Here is a 15,641-nt window from a genome sequence, read left to right on the forward strand (position 1 = left end):
AAAATACAGAAATTAGCCAGGTGTGGTGGCGGGCACCCGTAATCCCAGCTATCAAGAGGCTGAGGCAGGAGAATCACTTGGACCTGGAAGGTGAGGGTGCAGTGAGCTGAGATCACGCCATTACCCTCCAGTCTGGGCGACAGAGCGAGACTCTGTCTCAAAAAAAAAAAAAAAGTATTATCCATTAGGAAGCTTCCTTTCACCTCCCAGGACTGGGTTAGATGCTCCTATATAGGCTTCACAGTATCACTAGATACTATGAAGACCCAACCCTGAGCCATCATATTTCCCACAATATACCCACTACACTGGTGCAGTTCTTCCAACACCAAAGAACTAAAGCTTCAGGGCATTTGCATATGTGGTCAGTCACTTTTCACACTGCTAGCTTTTCATTTGTTTAGGCTTCAGCTTAAATGACACATCTTCAAAGACTTCTTCTCACCCTAACTCGATAGAATACCCATCCTCAACTACTGGTTCTAGTCTCTCACTACCCTGTTTTCTAACAGCTGTCAACAATATGCAGTTGCTTGATCTTTTTTACTCAGATCTTTCTCTGCTCTCCCACTAGAATATAAAATCACAAATCAACGAATCTGCTTTACTTATCTGTGAACACCCTGTAAGTGACCAGCACAGAAGCTTCTCCCAGGGAGGAAGATTATGCCTGCCTGGTTCACCATTGTGTTCTTAGCACCTAGCATGCACTGAGGCATTTAATAAGTGTTTATTGAATAAATGAACAAACATATAAGCTCCTCAAGAAATACTTATTATAGGGAAATGATCTGAGAAAGCAAAGGTTCTCTTTTGACCCTACATGTTCAGATTCCTATCATTCAATGCTTGGCTTTCATGTTGCAAAGCATCTCTTTTGGTCACTTTCAATTTGGGAGGTAGAGAGACCAAACCAAAGAAACTCATACTCAAACAATCCAGAAAAACCTACCCACTGTTACAGGTCCTGTGATAGGAAGAACAGTGGAATCTTGGTTATAACCCAGTGCCACAGTGCTCTCAAGAGCATTTCCAGTTTGTCTGTCTTGTGTTTCTAAATAGACAGCCAATATCTGTATAGTTACATTAGGATAATGAAAACCTGGCAAACGAGTTGTCTAGAGTTAAAGTTGTTATTGTTGTTTTTTACAATAGCTTACAACGATCTGGTTGGCTGGAATAAACCTTTGCAGAATATTATCTTTACCAATACTGCCTGCTTCAGAAAAGCTAATAATGTTAAAACAAAACAAAAACTACAGCTTCTCAGATATAGATAAAACTTTATTTATACGTAAAAAATTACATTCAGGAATTCTGTTCCTAAAAACATTCTCTTAGTAAAGCTCAAAATGAACAGGTTGAAAGGGGCAGTGAACAGCTTTTTAACTGTGTACATACTGCAGTCACAAGCAATTTTTTAAGCTGCAAAAATCACCTCTCTTAAGTAGCATGAGCTTTTGAAACTGCAGACTTAAATCTCACGATGGCATCAAAAGCCAAAGCAAAATAAATCAATATTCTCAAACAGAAGACTTGGCTGTCGATGTTAATTGGGTGCTATCTCCAACCACTTTCCATCATGTTACTTCTTCCTTTTAGTTGTAACTCAACAAATAACTTTTTCTAATAATACCTATCACTGCATGGAAAAAATGAAAAGAGAAGTGATAAGGGCCTCCTATTAGTAGTTTAATATTAACATTATCTACCCTCAATAAGAAACAAAAAATGCCATAATGTTTTAGGATAAAATTATTTATATAATAATCATTGATCTATTCTAAAGCATGTAAGCCTTGGTACCATGCAAATCTCAACCTCACTTCTTTTTTTTTTTTTTGAGATGGAGTCTCGCTCTGTTGCCCAGGTTGGAGTGCAGTGGCGTGATCTCGGCTCACTGCAACCTCTGCCTCCCGGGTTCAAGCAATTCCTCTGCCTCAGCCTCTCGAGTAGCTGGGACTACAGGCGCACGCCGCCACCACGCCTGGCTAATTTTTTACATTTTAGTAGAGACGGGGTTTCACCGTGTTGCCCAGGCTGGTCTCGAACTCCTGAGCTCAGGCAATCCGCCTGCCTTGGCCTCCCAAAGTGCTAGAATTACAGGCGTGAGCCACTGCACCTGGCCAATCTCAACTTCACTTCTAAATAAATCGTTAATTCAAAGAATCATTCAGGCCAGGCGTGGTGGCTCACGCCTGTAATCTCAGCACTTTGGGAGGCCAAGGTGGGCAGATCACCTGAGGTCAGGAGTTTGAGACCAGTCTCACTAACATGGTGAAACCCTGTCTCTACTAAAAATACAAAAATTAGCCAGGCGCAGTGGTGGGCGCCTGTAGTCTCAGCTACTCGGGAGGCTGAGGCAGAAGAATCGCTTGAACCCGGGAGGTGGAGGTTGCAGTGAGCCGAGATCATGCCATTGCACTCCAGCCTAGGCAACAAGAGTGAGACTCCATCTCAAAAACGAAAAACAAAACAAAGAATCATTCGATGTTAAAATGATAAATTAAATGTCAAGTGGTTGCTACAACTAAACAAGATTAAAAACTCTTAGATCAGGGCCTTTCTTTTCTTTTCTTTTTTTTTTTAGAGCAAGAGTTAATTTACTATGTTGTGCCCAATACAAAAAGGATTTCATTTATCTGGTAAGGCGGTCTTACTAGGGGTGTACCCACCATCTCTCGTGTTTTGTTATATCCCTCCTTACTTCCCCACCTGCTAAACCAAATAACCCACTATTTACTTACCAGTAATGTGGTTACTATTTGAGGCATCTAAATCTATTGGAGATGACAATTTAGAGAGCTGGACAAAATCATATAATTTCAAGTATAACAAACTTAAATGGCACCTTCGATGGTAAGAACATTACAAGTATCTGCTCCATTATATGAGCTTAGTGTTGCTCTTTTTTTCTTCTTCATTTTTAAATTTCAAAAGAGGTCACATTCCTATGATACTTGGCCAAAAAATGTAGGAAATTAAAAAGTCCTTATTAAAATGTCTTCTGCCAGATGGAAAGGAGACTTGATTCAATTAGGTCTTTTGCAGCTTCGGAAGTGGGGAGGGGATGAAATAAAGAACACCTTTCCATCCTGTGCAATAACTACTTTGTCCTTCAATATTCTTGTATTGGGATTAGTCTCTCTGTGGGGCAAAACAACCTCTGAAACTGGCCTTACATTTTGTTAAAATTATCCTCAGGTTGGTACAAAAGAGCATTAGCTCCAAAGCCAGTAAGGTAGTAACTTCTGGAAGCATTAGGCGGAAAGCAGAGGTTTCTCTCCTTTATGCCAAGGTCATGGTCACTCCAAAGTTGAGGGATGAAACAGTAAATATATAATACAGAAATATCCCTATTCTCTTTAAATGAGGAAAACAAAGAAAAGTAAGTATCCAAAGATAACACTTTTACTTTAAAAAATACAAATTTATCAAAAATATGTTAAGAATTTACATAACGAAGAGGAGCTAGAAAATACTTTTTCCTTTCATTGGGAAAAAATTATAACAAAATTAAATTAATGCAATGGAGATACTCTTGTACAAAATTTTGTGTTCAGAAAATACTGTTCATTAAAAATGACATTTTTAGTCAAAAGGTAGCTCTGTTCAATTTTGAGTACGTAAGAAAGTTTTTCAATTTGCTTAGGAGAATAATTCATCCATTTATTTATTTATTTATTTATTTATTTATTTAGAGATGGAGCTTCGCTCTTGTTGCCCAGGCTGGAGTGCAGTGGTGCGATCTTGGCTCACTACAACCTCCGCCTCCCAGGTTCAAGTGATTCTCCTGCTTCAGCCTCCTGAGTAGCTGGGATTACAGGCGACCGCCACCATGCCTGACTAATTTTTATATTTTTAGTAGAGATGGGATTTCACCATGTTGGTCAGGCTGGTCTCGAACTCCTGACCTCAGGTGATCCACCCACCTCGGCCTCCCAAAGTGCTGGGATTACAGGTGTGAGCCACCGTGCCCAGCTAATTCATCTTTTTAATAGCAACGCTCCTTTAGTTTGCTATGGTTTACACCGATGCCATGGAAAAACTATATTGTACTGCTATTATTAGAGGAAGAATAATTTGTACCATCATATAGTTTACTCAGTTTTCATAAAGCTTACATGAACTAGGAATCAGAATCTTTTTCCATTAAAAATTTGTGTCTCGGCCAGGCATGGTGGCTCATGCCTGTAATCCCAGCACTTTGGGAGGCCGAGGCAGGTGGATCACCTGAGGTCTGGAGTTCGAGACCAGCCTGGAACAATATATAGTGAAACCCCATCTCTACTAAAAAATACAAAAATTAGCTGAATGTGGTGGCGCATGCCTGCTACTTGGGACAGTAGTCCCAGCTACTTGGGCAGGAGAATTGCTTGAACCCAGGAGGTGGAGGTTTCAGTGAGCCGAGATCACAGCACTCTACTCCAGCCTGGGTGACAGAGTAAGATTCTGTCTCTCAAAAAAACAAAAATAAACAACAATAAAAATTTGTGTCTCATCAAAACTAGAATACTAGTGGAACAATTGGGATTAATCTGCAAGAAAATATAACTTATAGAATTGCCATTTATTTAACAATAGTTTAATAGTTTAAATAAAATTTATCATCTTATAAATTTACCATCGTAAGAGGCAGTGCTTAAAGCATTGCAAACTTATAATGCTCCCAATTAGAAGGGTCATGATTATAAATTTTCCATTTCCATTTTTGTATTTAGGGATTATTAATTTTTTTAAAAGGCTATTCATGATTGATATGACCCCCGTAAATTAGCTAAAAAAAGGTTAGGACCTCATATATTAGCTACAAACTGTTAAGTACAGTATATAAATGAGTAAAGTAAGATTGTCCCAAAGCAAAGTTCCAGGACTCAGAAAGCTTTGGTTGAGATCATAGAGATTGAGTCTTACAGATTTCACACTGCTAACAGTTAATGGCATATCTTGTCCTGATTGCCTCCCCTAGAAATACTAACTATTAAAGTTAGAAAAACCAAAATAGTTTTTCCTTAGCACATGAGATAACCCAGAGATCTTTCTGACTTAAAAACAATTAAAAAAATTAAACAACAAATAAAAAGCCCTGAGTACTAAAACAAGAAAACTGATTACAAAACAGGCAAAACCCATACCCTCTATTTTCAAGTAAATTTGTATGCACTGGCTGCAGTTTAAAGGGAAATAACAACACATTTCAAAGTCATGGATTTACAGGAAGGACTTGACACACTGACTCTAGAGCAGGTTCGGTATATTTCACGAGGAGGTCCAGGCTGTGGTAGAGATTTGGCAGTCAGTCCTGACCAGACCTTAGAGGGTACTTGTGAGACACCACAAAAGTCAGGGGGAATGGAAGCCTCTTAAAATAATCATTTGAAGAAAAGCCCATAATCCCCCATACTTCCACAGAAGCTAAAGGCACATAGAATATTCTGTTCTACATAAGAAACATTCGTTTTATGTTTCCACATGACCTTAAAAGGACACAAAGAACAAGGTAAATCTCTATGTTTTTTAAGATTAAAATAATCTCTAATCTTAAGAAGCCAAAAACAAAGAAATAAAGATGGACAAAGAGTATTCTTCAATTTTTCTTCATTGCACAGGGAAATCCCCCTGAGGTAAGAATAAGAAAACTCAGTAAGTTGGAAAATACTTATAAATTTAACTATATTTCCCTCAAAAATCACATTTGAATATTGATATAGGTTTCACACAATTAAAAATCATGAAGATTTTAAGAAGCAACCTCAGCTTTTATGTAATTTCTTTTCTTTTTCTCTTTTTCTTTCATTTTTGAGACGGAGTCTCTCGCTCCTGTCACCCAGGCTAGAGTGCAGTGGCACGATCTTGGCTCACTGTAACCTCCCGGGCTCAAGCAATTCTTCTGCCTCAGACTCCCAAGTAGCTGGGATTACAGGCGCGTGCCACCACACCTGGGTAATTTTTTTTTTTAATATATTTTTATTAGAGATGGGGTTTCACCATGTTGTTCAGGCTGGTCTCGAACTCGCAACCTCAGGTGATCCACCCGCCTCAGCCTCCCAAAGCCTCCTAGGATTACAGGTGTGAGCCACTGGCCTCTTTTTTTTTTTTTTTCCTAAAGAGACGAGGTCTCACTTTGTTGCCCAGGCTGGAGTGCAATGGCACAATCACAGCTCACTACTGCCTCAAATTCCTGGGCTCAAGGGATCCTCCCACCTTAGCCTGCTGAGTAGCTGGGACCACAGGTGTGCTCCACTGCACCTGGCTAGTTTTTTGTAGATATGGGGTCTCACCATCTTAAGCAGGCTGGTCTCAAACTACTGGGCTCAAGTGATCCTCCCACACTGGACTCCCAAAGTGTTGGGATTACAGGCGTGAGCCACTGCACCCAGCTTTATGTAATTTCTTAATCACCATTCTGAACCCTTGGGCTATGGATGAACATTGGAATAGTTTTGAACCTTAACTTATAGGGGACCTTTCTAAGCAACAAACATTTCCTAGTTGAGATTTTGTTTAACATACAAACTACTAGCAAGCCTTTCTTCATCTTTAATAAAGTGTGCATATTTACTCAAGTATCAAACCACACCTTCCTTTGCCATTTCTCATAAGCTGAATTTTTATTTTAACATTTTTAATAGCAATGCCCTATTAGGTTATTATGAAGGAAAGGCTATTTTTCCAGTAAGCCATATTTTTCATCCCACAAGGCTGACTTTTCAAAAATCACTGTTTACTTATAAAAATATATAATTTTTAATCTATTATAAAAGGAAATAGATTTGAGCACCATATTAAAGACAACAGAGTATTTATAAAAGTTCACATTGATCAGTATTAAAATATACCTCACTGAAATATACTTACTTATAAAAACATATTGCCTTTGCCATGTGAAAATCTGGTGTTTAGTTCTCTAGATTTTTTTATTAGGGCCTTTTTCTGAGCTTCATCAAATCGATTAACCTTGAGATCCTTATCACGGTCAAATGGTATTCTCTCTTGAGGCTTATTTTTGTCTTCAGCTGCCTTACTCTTTAACTTTTTATGATGTATATCCATAAGAGATTCTGCTCTTTTTGATTCCTGGAGAGAGCAGGAGAGCAGAAATAAAAACTAGAGTTTGTATAGATTATTGACAGAATATGATCATGAAATGGAATAATTAGATAGTAATGGTACACATTAAGGAGGGTTATTTACAAACCCCAATAGTTGTTTTTTTTTTTTTTTCCAAATCCAAGACAGCATTTATAAAGAAAATATGTAATGAAAAGCATTACGGTTATTTAAATACTAAACATCAGAGTACAAACCAAGAACAGGGGTGTGAAAGAAAGAGCAATCATATTGTCACTTCATAGATGTGCTGGTCTTTGAAGGCTAAATGGATGAACAGGAAGGGAAGGCACTGTCAGGCTGAAGCAAAAACAAAGGTAAAAGAAAAGTAGTAAGAGCACGGATGTGGTAAAATTCAAGGCCTGTGCAGCATATGTTGGCATGTTCCATAAGCTAAGATAATTTTTGTTCCTTTCAGTTTTCTTTCTCTTTTTCCCTTAATTCCCTCATTTTTTTTTTTTTCTTCTTAGCTAGGGTAGGTGTTCACATTTTCAGATGTATCTAGTAAGACAAGGTTTCAGCAAAAATAATTGATTTAATAAACGAGGGATTGATTACAGACCTTCGAGTACTGACTAAGGTAAAGGACAGAACAGTCCTGGATGGAAGGAGCAGGGAGGGAGATGGAAAAGGAGATGCTGGTGGTACAGACCAGCAACCTTCAAAGTGGGGTATACATATCCCTGGGGGCTACACAGAGTAGAGTCCATGGAGTAGGAAGGCATGGGTAATTTTAAGGTTATTTTTCCATGGTTCTCTACTTCTTCATGTAGTCTTTCTTACAATCGATTTGGCCTAGACTACCTCTTGTGAAGATGCCATCCCTTTCATTACAGCCCTTTCTCATTTAACAAAGGAGACTATAGAATATTATTTAGGAAAGCAAAAGTCTTCAGGGTATGAGACAAAAAATCTAAAATACCGGTATGATTGAAACTTCCTTTAATCAAGAAACTGTAAACACAGGAGGGCTCTGTGTCCTTCTGTGTCTGAAACACATTTCTCCTAAGAGTGTAGGGTCCTTTGGAAATGGGTTTTTTACCTTTTATTGAAATGTTCTGAATTCAGATATATTGAAGAGTGGATAATGGAAGAAAAGACAACTTTTGCTTAACAACCATACCTTTTCCAGGCCCTTCCTACTGCCAAAGAATGTACTTGAGGGGGAAGGAGTGAAGAAAGCTCAGTAAAAGCAAAATAACAAGGCACTAGTAAAAAATGCTGAAAGTGACAGTATCTTATTTTATCCAGAAGGTAAAATGGCACCTAGATCAGAATTCAAAGTATCACATGAATGGTCATTAACACATTTATTTGAATGGAAAAAGTGAATCAGAAAGTCTGGTCTGGCTGATCTGACAACCAGAAATGACTTTGTCAATTAGATTATGTGACAGACATGTCTCGTAAATTAACTGAACTCAATCTGGAGCCATAAGGTTTTAGTAGAATGTACAAAAGATAAATTAGTAAATATGTATTTAAATTGACACTATTTGCATTTTCTCATTTCTGCTCAATATACTGGGTTATGCAAAGTACTCTTAATTATTTTATAAGTATTGATAAAGTCTTTAGAAACAAACTGATTAGCAAATCAAGTGCTTTCCAGTTCTTTATGTTCAACAAAATTGAAGGAGGTTAAAAAAAAAAAAAGCATCAAATATTGCTAAGAAAAAATAGGTAATCAAGGTTGGGCGCGGTGGCTCATGCCTGTAATCCCAGCACTTTGGGAGGCCAAGGTGGGTGGATCACCTGAGGTCGGGAGTTCAAGACCAGTCTGACCAACATGGAGAAACCCCGTCTCTACTAAAAATACAAAATTAGCTGGGTATGGTGGCGCATGCCTGTAAACCCAGCTACTCGGAGGCTGAGGCAGGAGAATCGCTTGAACCCGGGAGGCAGAGGTTGCGGTAAGCCAAGAGCGTGCCATTGCACTCCAGCATGGGCAACAAGAGCAAAACTCTGTCTTAAAAAAAAAAAAAAAAAGGTAATCAATACATGGAGCATGGAGAAATAAAACTTAAGTTCCAAATTCAGAAAAATCTGCATTGTAATGATGGTCCTGCTGCTTTCAACACTGGTAACAATGGGCAAGTAATTTAAGTCTCATTTCCCCAGCTGTAAAATGGTAGTAGTCATAATGATAATTTCTAAATATTTGAGGGAAGAAGGGAGGAATTAAATGATCTAATGAATACAAAGGATTTAGTACAGTGTTGGCTATATAAGAAACAATAAATCAATGCTAAATGTTAGATTTATTGAGCATTTACTATATCCTCACAATGTATTTGTAAATTAAATGTTGTTATTCTCATTACACAGACTTGGAAAGAATGAGGAAACTTATTAATAGGATCAATGTCGAAAAAAATCAAAGGAGATCCTAATGACTTGACAGTTAAGAGACTATTAATAGTAGTTTTTGTAAATAGATCAATATGAGTTTAAGAGAATAACTCAAATTGTTCAAAGAACTGAATGACATCGCTATAACAAAATAGGTTCATTCTCATTCACTTCTTTATAAAAACCTGGTTTCTTAACTCTTAGAAGTATAAAAAAATACAATTGATGATAAAATCTGTCTTAATTTTTTTTGTTTCTATTTTTATTTCAACAGCTTTAGGGGTACAAGTGGTTTTTGGTTACATGGATGAATTGTACAGTGGTGAAGTCTGAAGTTTCAGTGTACCAGTCAACCAAGTAGTATACATTGTATGAAACCTGTCTTATTCTGGCAATAAGTAACATTCATCTAAAGACCAGGAACTAACTAGAAAAAAAGTCTTTCATTAAAAGAATAAATTAAATTTACATTTTACTTTTTACAGAGTCTTGCTGTGTCTCCAGGCTGGAGGGCAATGGTGGGATCTCGGCTCACTGCAACCTCTGCCTCCTGAGTTCAAGTAATTCTCCTGCCTTAGCCTCCTGAGTAGCTGGGATTACAGGTGCCTGCCACCATACCCAGCTAATTTTTGTTTGTTTAGTAGAGAGGGGGGTTCCACCATGTTGGTCAGGCTGGTCTTGAACTCCTGACCTCATGATCTGCCCGCCTTGGCCTCCCAAAGTGCTGGGATTACAGGCATAATCCACCATGCCTGGCTCTTATGATGAAAAATTTTAGACGTCAAATTAAAAAATACACAGTTTTAGGGCTAGGTGTGGTGGTTCACACCTGTAATCCCAGCACTTTGGAAGGCCAAGGTAGGCAGATGACCTGACGTCAGGAATTCAAGATCAGCCTAGACAACATAGTGAAACCCCATCTCTACTAAAAATACAAAAATTAGCCAGTATGGTGGTATGTGCCTGTAGTCCCAGCTATTTGGGAGTCTGAGGCAAGAGAATCACTTAAACCCAGGAGGTGGAGATTGCAGTAAGCCGAGATCACGCCACTGCACTCCAGCCAGGGCAATGGAGCAGAGAGAGACTCAGTCTCAAAACACACACACACACCACACACACACACAGTTTTAGGGGATACCAAGCAAAAACACTTGAAGATTGCTGGTCTCCAGCACTGACGGGTTGAAAAGAAATATAGATTGCCTGTCCTATCATAGATTTAGTGAATCAAAACTGCCAACTGTGGGTCTCAGAAACCTCGCTTTTACTGCCCAAGTTCTGATAGAGGTGATCCATGGGATGTGGAACCCACTTTTGGATCATTCTTTCTAGTAGTTTGGTATTAATAGGAGATAAGATGCCAATACAAAGGAGTGTAGTAAGGTGAATTTTAGGATGGAAAACCATATATGTAGCATTATATGTATGTATAAATATAAAAAAGCTACACTATCAAAACTTGATCTTTTAGCTCCATTTTTCCACATTTCTCCTTCCTTCCTTGCTTTCACATCTTTCCTTGCTAATGAGATAACTCCTTAGTGAGGTGGTAATGATGAAGGTTGACAGGCTAGCAAGAGTTGGAAGGGGAAAGCCTAAATATATAACAAAGACCTGGAGAAAATTGAGAACAAAGTTTGAGCAGATGTATGGAGATGTGAGAAAGAATGGAGTTGTAGGGATCTTACTACTTTACCTAAAGCCACTACTGAGGAAAATGATTTATAACAATAAGCAAAATTGTATGTAAGGTAACAAATAGCAAACAAAAATGGAGAAACAAAGATGTCAGGTTTCAGTGTACTGATTATTCCTTATATTAGCAAATGAGCCATCAATAGAGACAGAGGAATACATTAAATCACTGGACTATTATTATACAATCAATCCAAATAATTCAAGTGCTCAAACTCATGATGATAAAAGAAATAAACTTTTCTATCAGTTGTTTCAGGTGTACTACTGTTGGTCTGATTTAGGATAATTTGCACACTGTGACACACAGGACCAAACTAGAGCCAAAATATAATAAAATAATAAATAACACCTAGAAGCAGTCAATTCACTGAAAATCAAAAGCTGACAGCCGATTGATGTAAGAGATTAATCTGCTAAATGACTAACTTGCTGACTTACCACATTTAATCATTTAACATAAATGTTTGCATTTTCTAACAATATACAATATTTACAGCATTTTTTATTTATTAAAAAAAATTTTTTTTAGAGACAGAGTCTTGCTCTGTGTAGACCCTGCAGTGGAGTGCAGTGGTGTGGTCATAGCTCACTGTAACCTCAAACTCCTACGCTCAAGTGATCCTCCAACTCCAGCCTCCCAAGTAGCTGGGACTTCGAGTGTGTGCCATCACACCTGGCTAATTTTTTACCTTTTTATTTTGGCAGAGATGGGGTCTTGCTATACTGCCCATCTCTTGGCCTCAGAAGATCCTCCCATCTCAGTATCCCCCAAAGTGCTGGGATTACATGTGTGAGCCACCATGGTTGGCCAACAGCAATTCATTTTTGAGTAAGATGGGTTTGTAACGGCTATTGAAAACTAATGCCAAACTTCTACTTGATTGGTTTTTGTCTTCATTAAAATATTTTAAAGACTGCTCGATTTATCAAAAGCTACGATTTCTAGAGTGGCTTAGTCTTAAGACTATATTAATACTTTGAATAGAAAGTATCTGGAATTTCAGCTTTCAGGGTTCAGATTAGAACCCTAATTTTTTGGATGCATTTTAAAGTAAACTGTAAACATCACTACATGTCCCCCTAAATACCTAGGCATGCATTTGAGTTCAATATTTGTTTATATATATATATTTTTAAGATGAATATACATATGATAAAATACATAAATATTAAGTATATATTCAATGAGTTTTATAGCTCAAAATCCAGTCAAGATCTGGAACATTTCTATCACTTCAGGCATATGCTGTTTCCTAGTCAAATTCCATACCCCAATTCCAACTACTAGCATTCTGATTTTTTTCCCACCATAGATGCATTTTGCTTATTGTACAGCTCCATATAAACATAATAAGAAGTATGTACTTGCTTGTGTAAGATTTCTTTCACTCAGCACGACTTTGAGATTCATCCATGTTGTATTTATTTGTAATGTGTTCCTTTTCATTGGTGAGTAGTTTCATTTATATCACGGTTTGGTTTTCTTTCTCTTACTGATCAACATTTGAGCTGCTTACAGTATTTAACTATTATGAACAAAGCGTCTATGAACATTCTTGGATAAGTTTTTTTGAGGCTATTAAGAATAACACATTCAACTCTTTGTGTGGATGTGTTTTCATTTGTCTTAGGTAAATACCCAGGAGGAAAATAGCAGGGTACGTGTCTGTTTAGTTTGATACGAAATGCCAGTTTGGAAAAAGGCTTAGCTTATTTATCTTCAGCCATTGGTCTTTTCTTACATAACTCATTATGGCTCTAAATTTTCCCTCTAAATACCACTTCCTATGGCATCCCACACATTGTGATATGTTGTATTTTTGTCATTCAGATCTACATTTTTCTAATTTCCATTATCATTTTTTCTTTGATACAAAGTTTAAATTTTGAGTTTTTCTGATTTCCAGTTTTTTTTTAAATTTTTATTTTTTTGAGACAAGGTCTTGCTCTGCCATCCAGATTGGAGTGCAGTGGCACAACCATGGCTTGACTCAACCAATCTGTCTGCCTCAGCATTCCAAAGTACTGGGATTATAGACATGAGCCACTACAACTGGCCATAGTGGGTTTTTAAGTTAATCTGAATCCAAACTTCAATTCTTTGTGGTCAGATAATTTGGGTTGAATGATAGTAATTCCTTCGATTTTGTTGATACTTGACTTCTGAGCTGGTCAGTTTTCATAAATACTTCAAGTGAGCTAAGTTTTTGGTCAATTTCCAAAAATGTTTTAAGCGTGCTTCACTGTGGTACTGGTCAACATATATACAATAAATCAAGCTAACTATATTTTAGAGCTTATGGAATTTTCTTTAATACACTGGGAACAGAAAATAATTTTCCTAAACACCTTTCAGGGACCAATGGGTTCAGTAATTTACATTTATTCTTTGAGCTGGGATATTTATCATTTTCCTTTTCTTTTTGTGCAGGCACCATCCAACATTTACCTTTTTTTTTTTTTTAAGACAGAAGATAACAAAATAATATGCCAAATGAATACTGACTGTTTAGTTTATAAATTTAGATTGAACTACATTCAAAAAACATTTTTTCTCCCATATTTAAATATTTACATCCAACATTCCAAATCTATTTATAATTTAAACATTTATAAGTGGAAGTTCTCCATCAGTGAGTAGGGGTCTTGCTTTCTCTCATCAAGTGCTACCTATCTCTAATAATTAGATTTCTGCTAATTTAATATGTAAAATGTGAATTAGAAATATCCGTGAAAAACACAGAAGAATTTTATAAAAACATATATATATGCAACAGAGTTTATTTCAGGATAGATGTATAAAAAGTGCATGGTAAAGAGGTAGACATATAAAAGAAACAGAAATAAGCAAAAGAGAAAAAATAAACAGAGAACTAAAAGATAGGGGAAAAAAGGCTATATATTTTGTTTCTGGCTTTTTTTTTTTTTTTTTTTTGGGGGGCAGCGAGGCTTTCAAGTGATCCTCGCAACTCAGTTGGCTCATTAAAAAAAATGTTTTTAGAAACAAGGTCTTGCTATGTTGCCCAAGCTGGTCTTGAACTCTTGGCCTCAAGTGATCCTCCTGCCTCAGCCTCCCAAGTAGCTGGGATTATAGGCAAGAGTCATCACACCTGGCTCTATATATCTTATTTTCTTACTTACATTGTATGAAGATACCTGCTCAGCCAGTCTCTTATCTCTTCCTGATAATATATGTTCTTCATCTTTCTTACCGGATGACTTCCTTGCTTCTTGTGTTTCCTGAGGAATGAACACAGACAACACACTACTGAATCATAAAATTAAGATAAAACAAAAAATAAATATTATTTTTACTTAGATTAAGTAACAAGAGACACAACTAAGCCAGGTTTATGAAATCCCTTCTGATTAGAAATATTAACATACTTGGCCGGGCGTAGTGAGTGACTCACGCCTGTAATCCTAGCGCTTTGGGAGGCCGAGGCAGGCGAATCACCTGAGGTGAGGAGTTCGAGACCAGCCTGGGCAACATGGTGAAACCTCATCTCTACTAAAAATATAAAAGTTAGCTGGGCGTGGTGGCGGGCACCTGTAATCCCACCTACTCGAGAGGCTGAGGCAGGAGAATCGCTTGAATCTGGGAGGCAGAGGTTGCAGTGAGCTGAAATCGTTCCACTGCACTCCAGCCTGGGAGACAGAGTGAGACTGGTCTCATAAAACAAAAAAAAATCAAAATATTAACATACTTGATAAGGGATCAGTTACTGCTCTAGTCTATGATTTTCTTGAAAACAAGGAAAAGAAAAAAAACCACCCCACTCAACCTATTTATTGAACTCAGGATGAGTTTGACTAACAGTGGTGAGAGGTGAAAGTGAAAATAAGGCTTAAAAAGATATCCTACATTACTATTTTCAAAAATAATAAAATCACCCTGTAGGAAAACAAACAAACAAAAAAACAAAGAAAAGGAAATAAAAGGTACATTTTGAGAAAAAAAAAAAAAAGAAAAATTGTGTTTATTCACAGATCCTAGCACTGTGTAACAAACTGTGGACTGTGTAGAAAACTCCAAAGAATTTACCAAAAAACTCCTGGAACTACTAAGCAAGTACAGCAAAGTTGCAGGATACAAGATCAATATACAAAATATAGCAGCAAGAGGCTGGGCGTGGTAGCTCACGCCTGCAATCCTAGTACTTTGGGAGGCAGAGGCAGGCAGACTGCCTGAGCTCAGGAGTTCGAGACCACGCTGGGCAACATGGTGAAACCCCTGTCTCTACTAAAATACAAAAAATTAGCTGGGCGTGGTGGCGAGTGTTTGTGGTCCTGGCTATTTGGGAGGCTGAGACACAAGAATTGCTTGAACCTGGAAGGCAGAGGTTGCAGTGAGCTAAGATGGTGCCACTGTACTCCAGCCTGGGCAACAGAGTGATTCTGTCTCAAAAAAAAAAAAAAAAAAAAAAAAAAAAAAAAAAAAAATATATATATATATATATGTATCAGCAAGAAACAACTAG

General features: G+C 37.5%; 1 protein-coding gene across 5 annotated transcripts in view; it reads right to left on the minus strand.

The window, feature by feature from the left end:
- Positions 1-1,266: 1,266 nt before the first annotated feature.
- The window catches only part of GPALPP1 (GPALPP motifs containing 1), a 49,518-nt gene continuing 35,143 nt past the window's right edge, over positions 1,267-15,641 (minus strand). For 4 of the 5 annotated variants that reach the window (XM_033176982.1, XM_033176981.1, XM_033176978.1 and 1 more), the window contains 3 exons: positions 14,302-14,400; positions 6,859-7,077; positions 4,570-5,619 (listed from right to left, as the gene is read on the minus strand). In XM_033176982.1, coding sequence (XP_033032873.1) covers positions 6,859-7,077; positions 14,302-14,400 — 318 coding nt within the window. In that variant the 3' untranslated portion in view covers positions 4,570-5,619. Of the gene's footprint in view, positions 1,643-4,569; positions 5,620-6,858; positions 7,078-14,301; positions 14,401-15,641 lie in introns of those variants that run through there. The other variant, XM_033176979.1, reaches the window with a different exon arrangement.

The sequence above is a fragment of the Trachypithecus francoisi genome, unplaced genomic scaffold (assembly GCF_009764315.1).
Source record: "Trachypithecus francoisi isolate TF-2019V2 unplaced genomic scaffold, Tfra_2.0 Lachesis_group18, whole genome shotgun sequence".
Lineage (NCBI taxonomy): Eukaryota > Metazoa > Chordata > Mammalia > Primates > Cercopithecidae > Trachypithecus > Trachypithecus francoisi.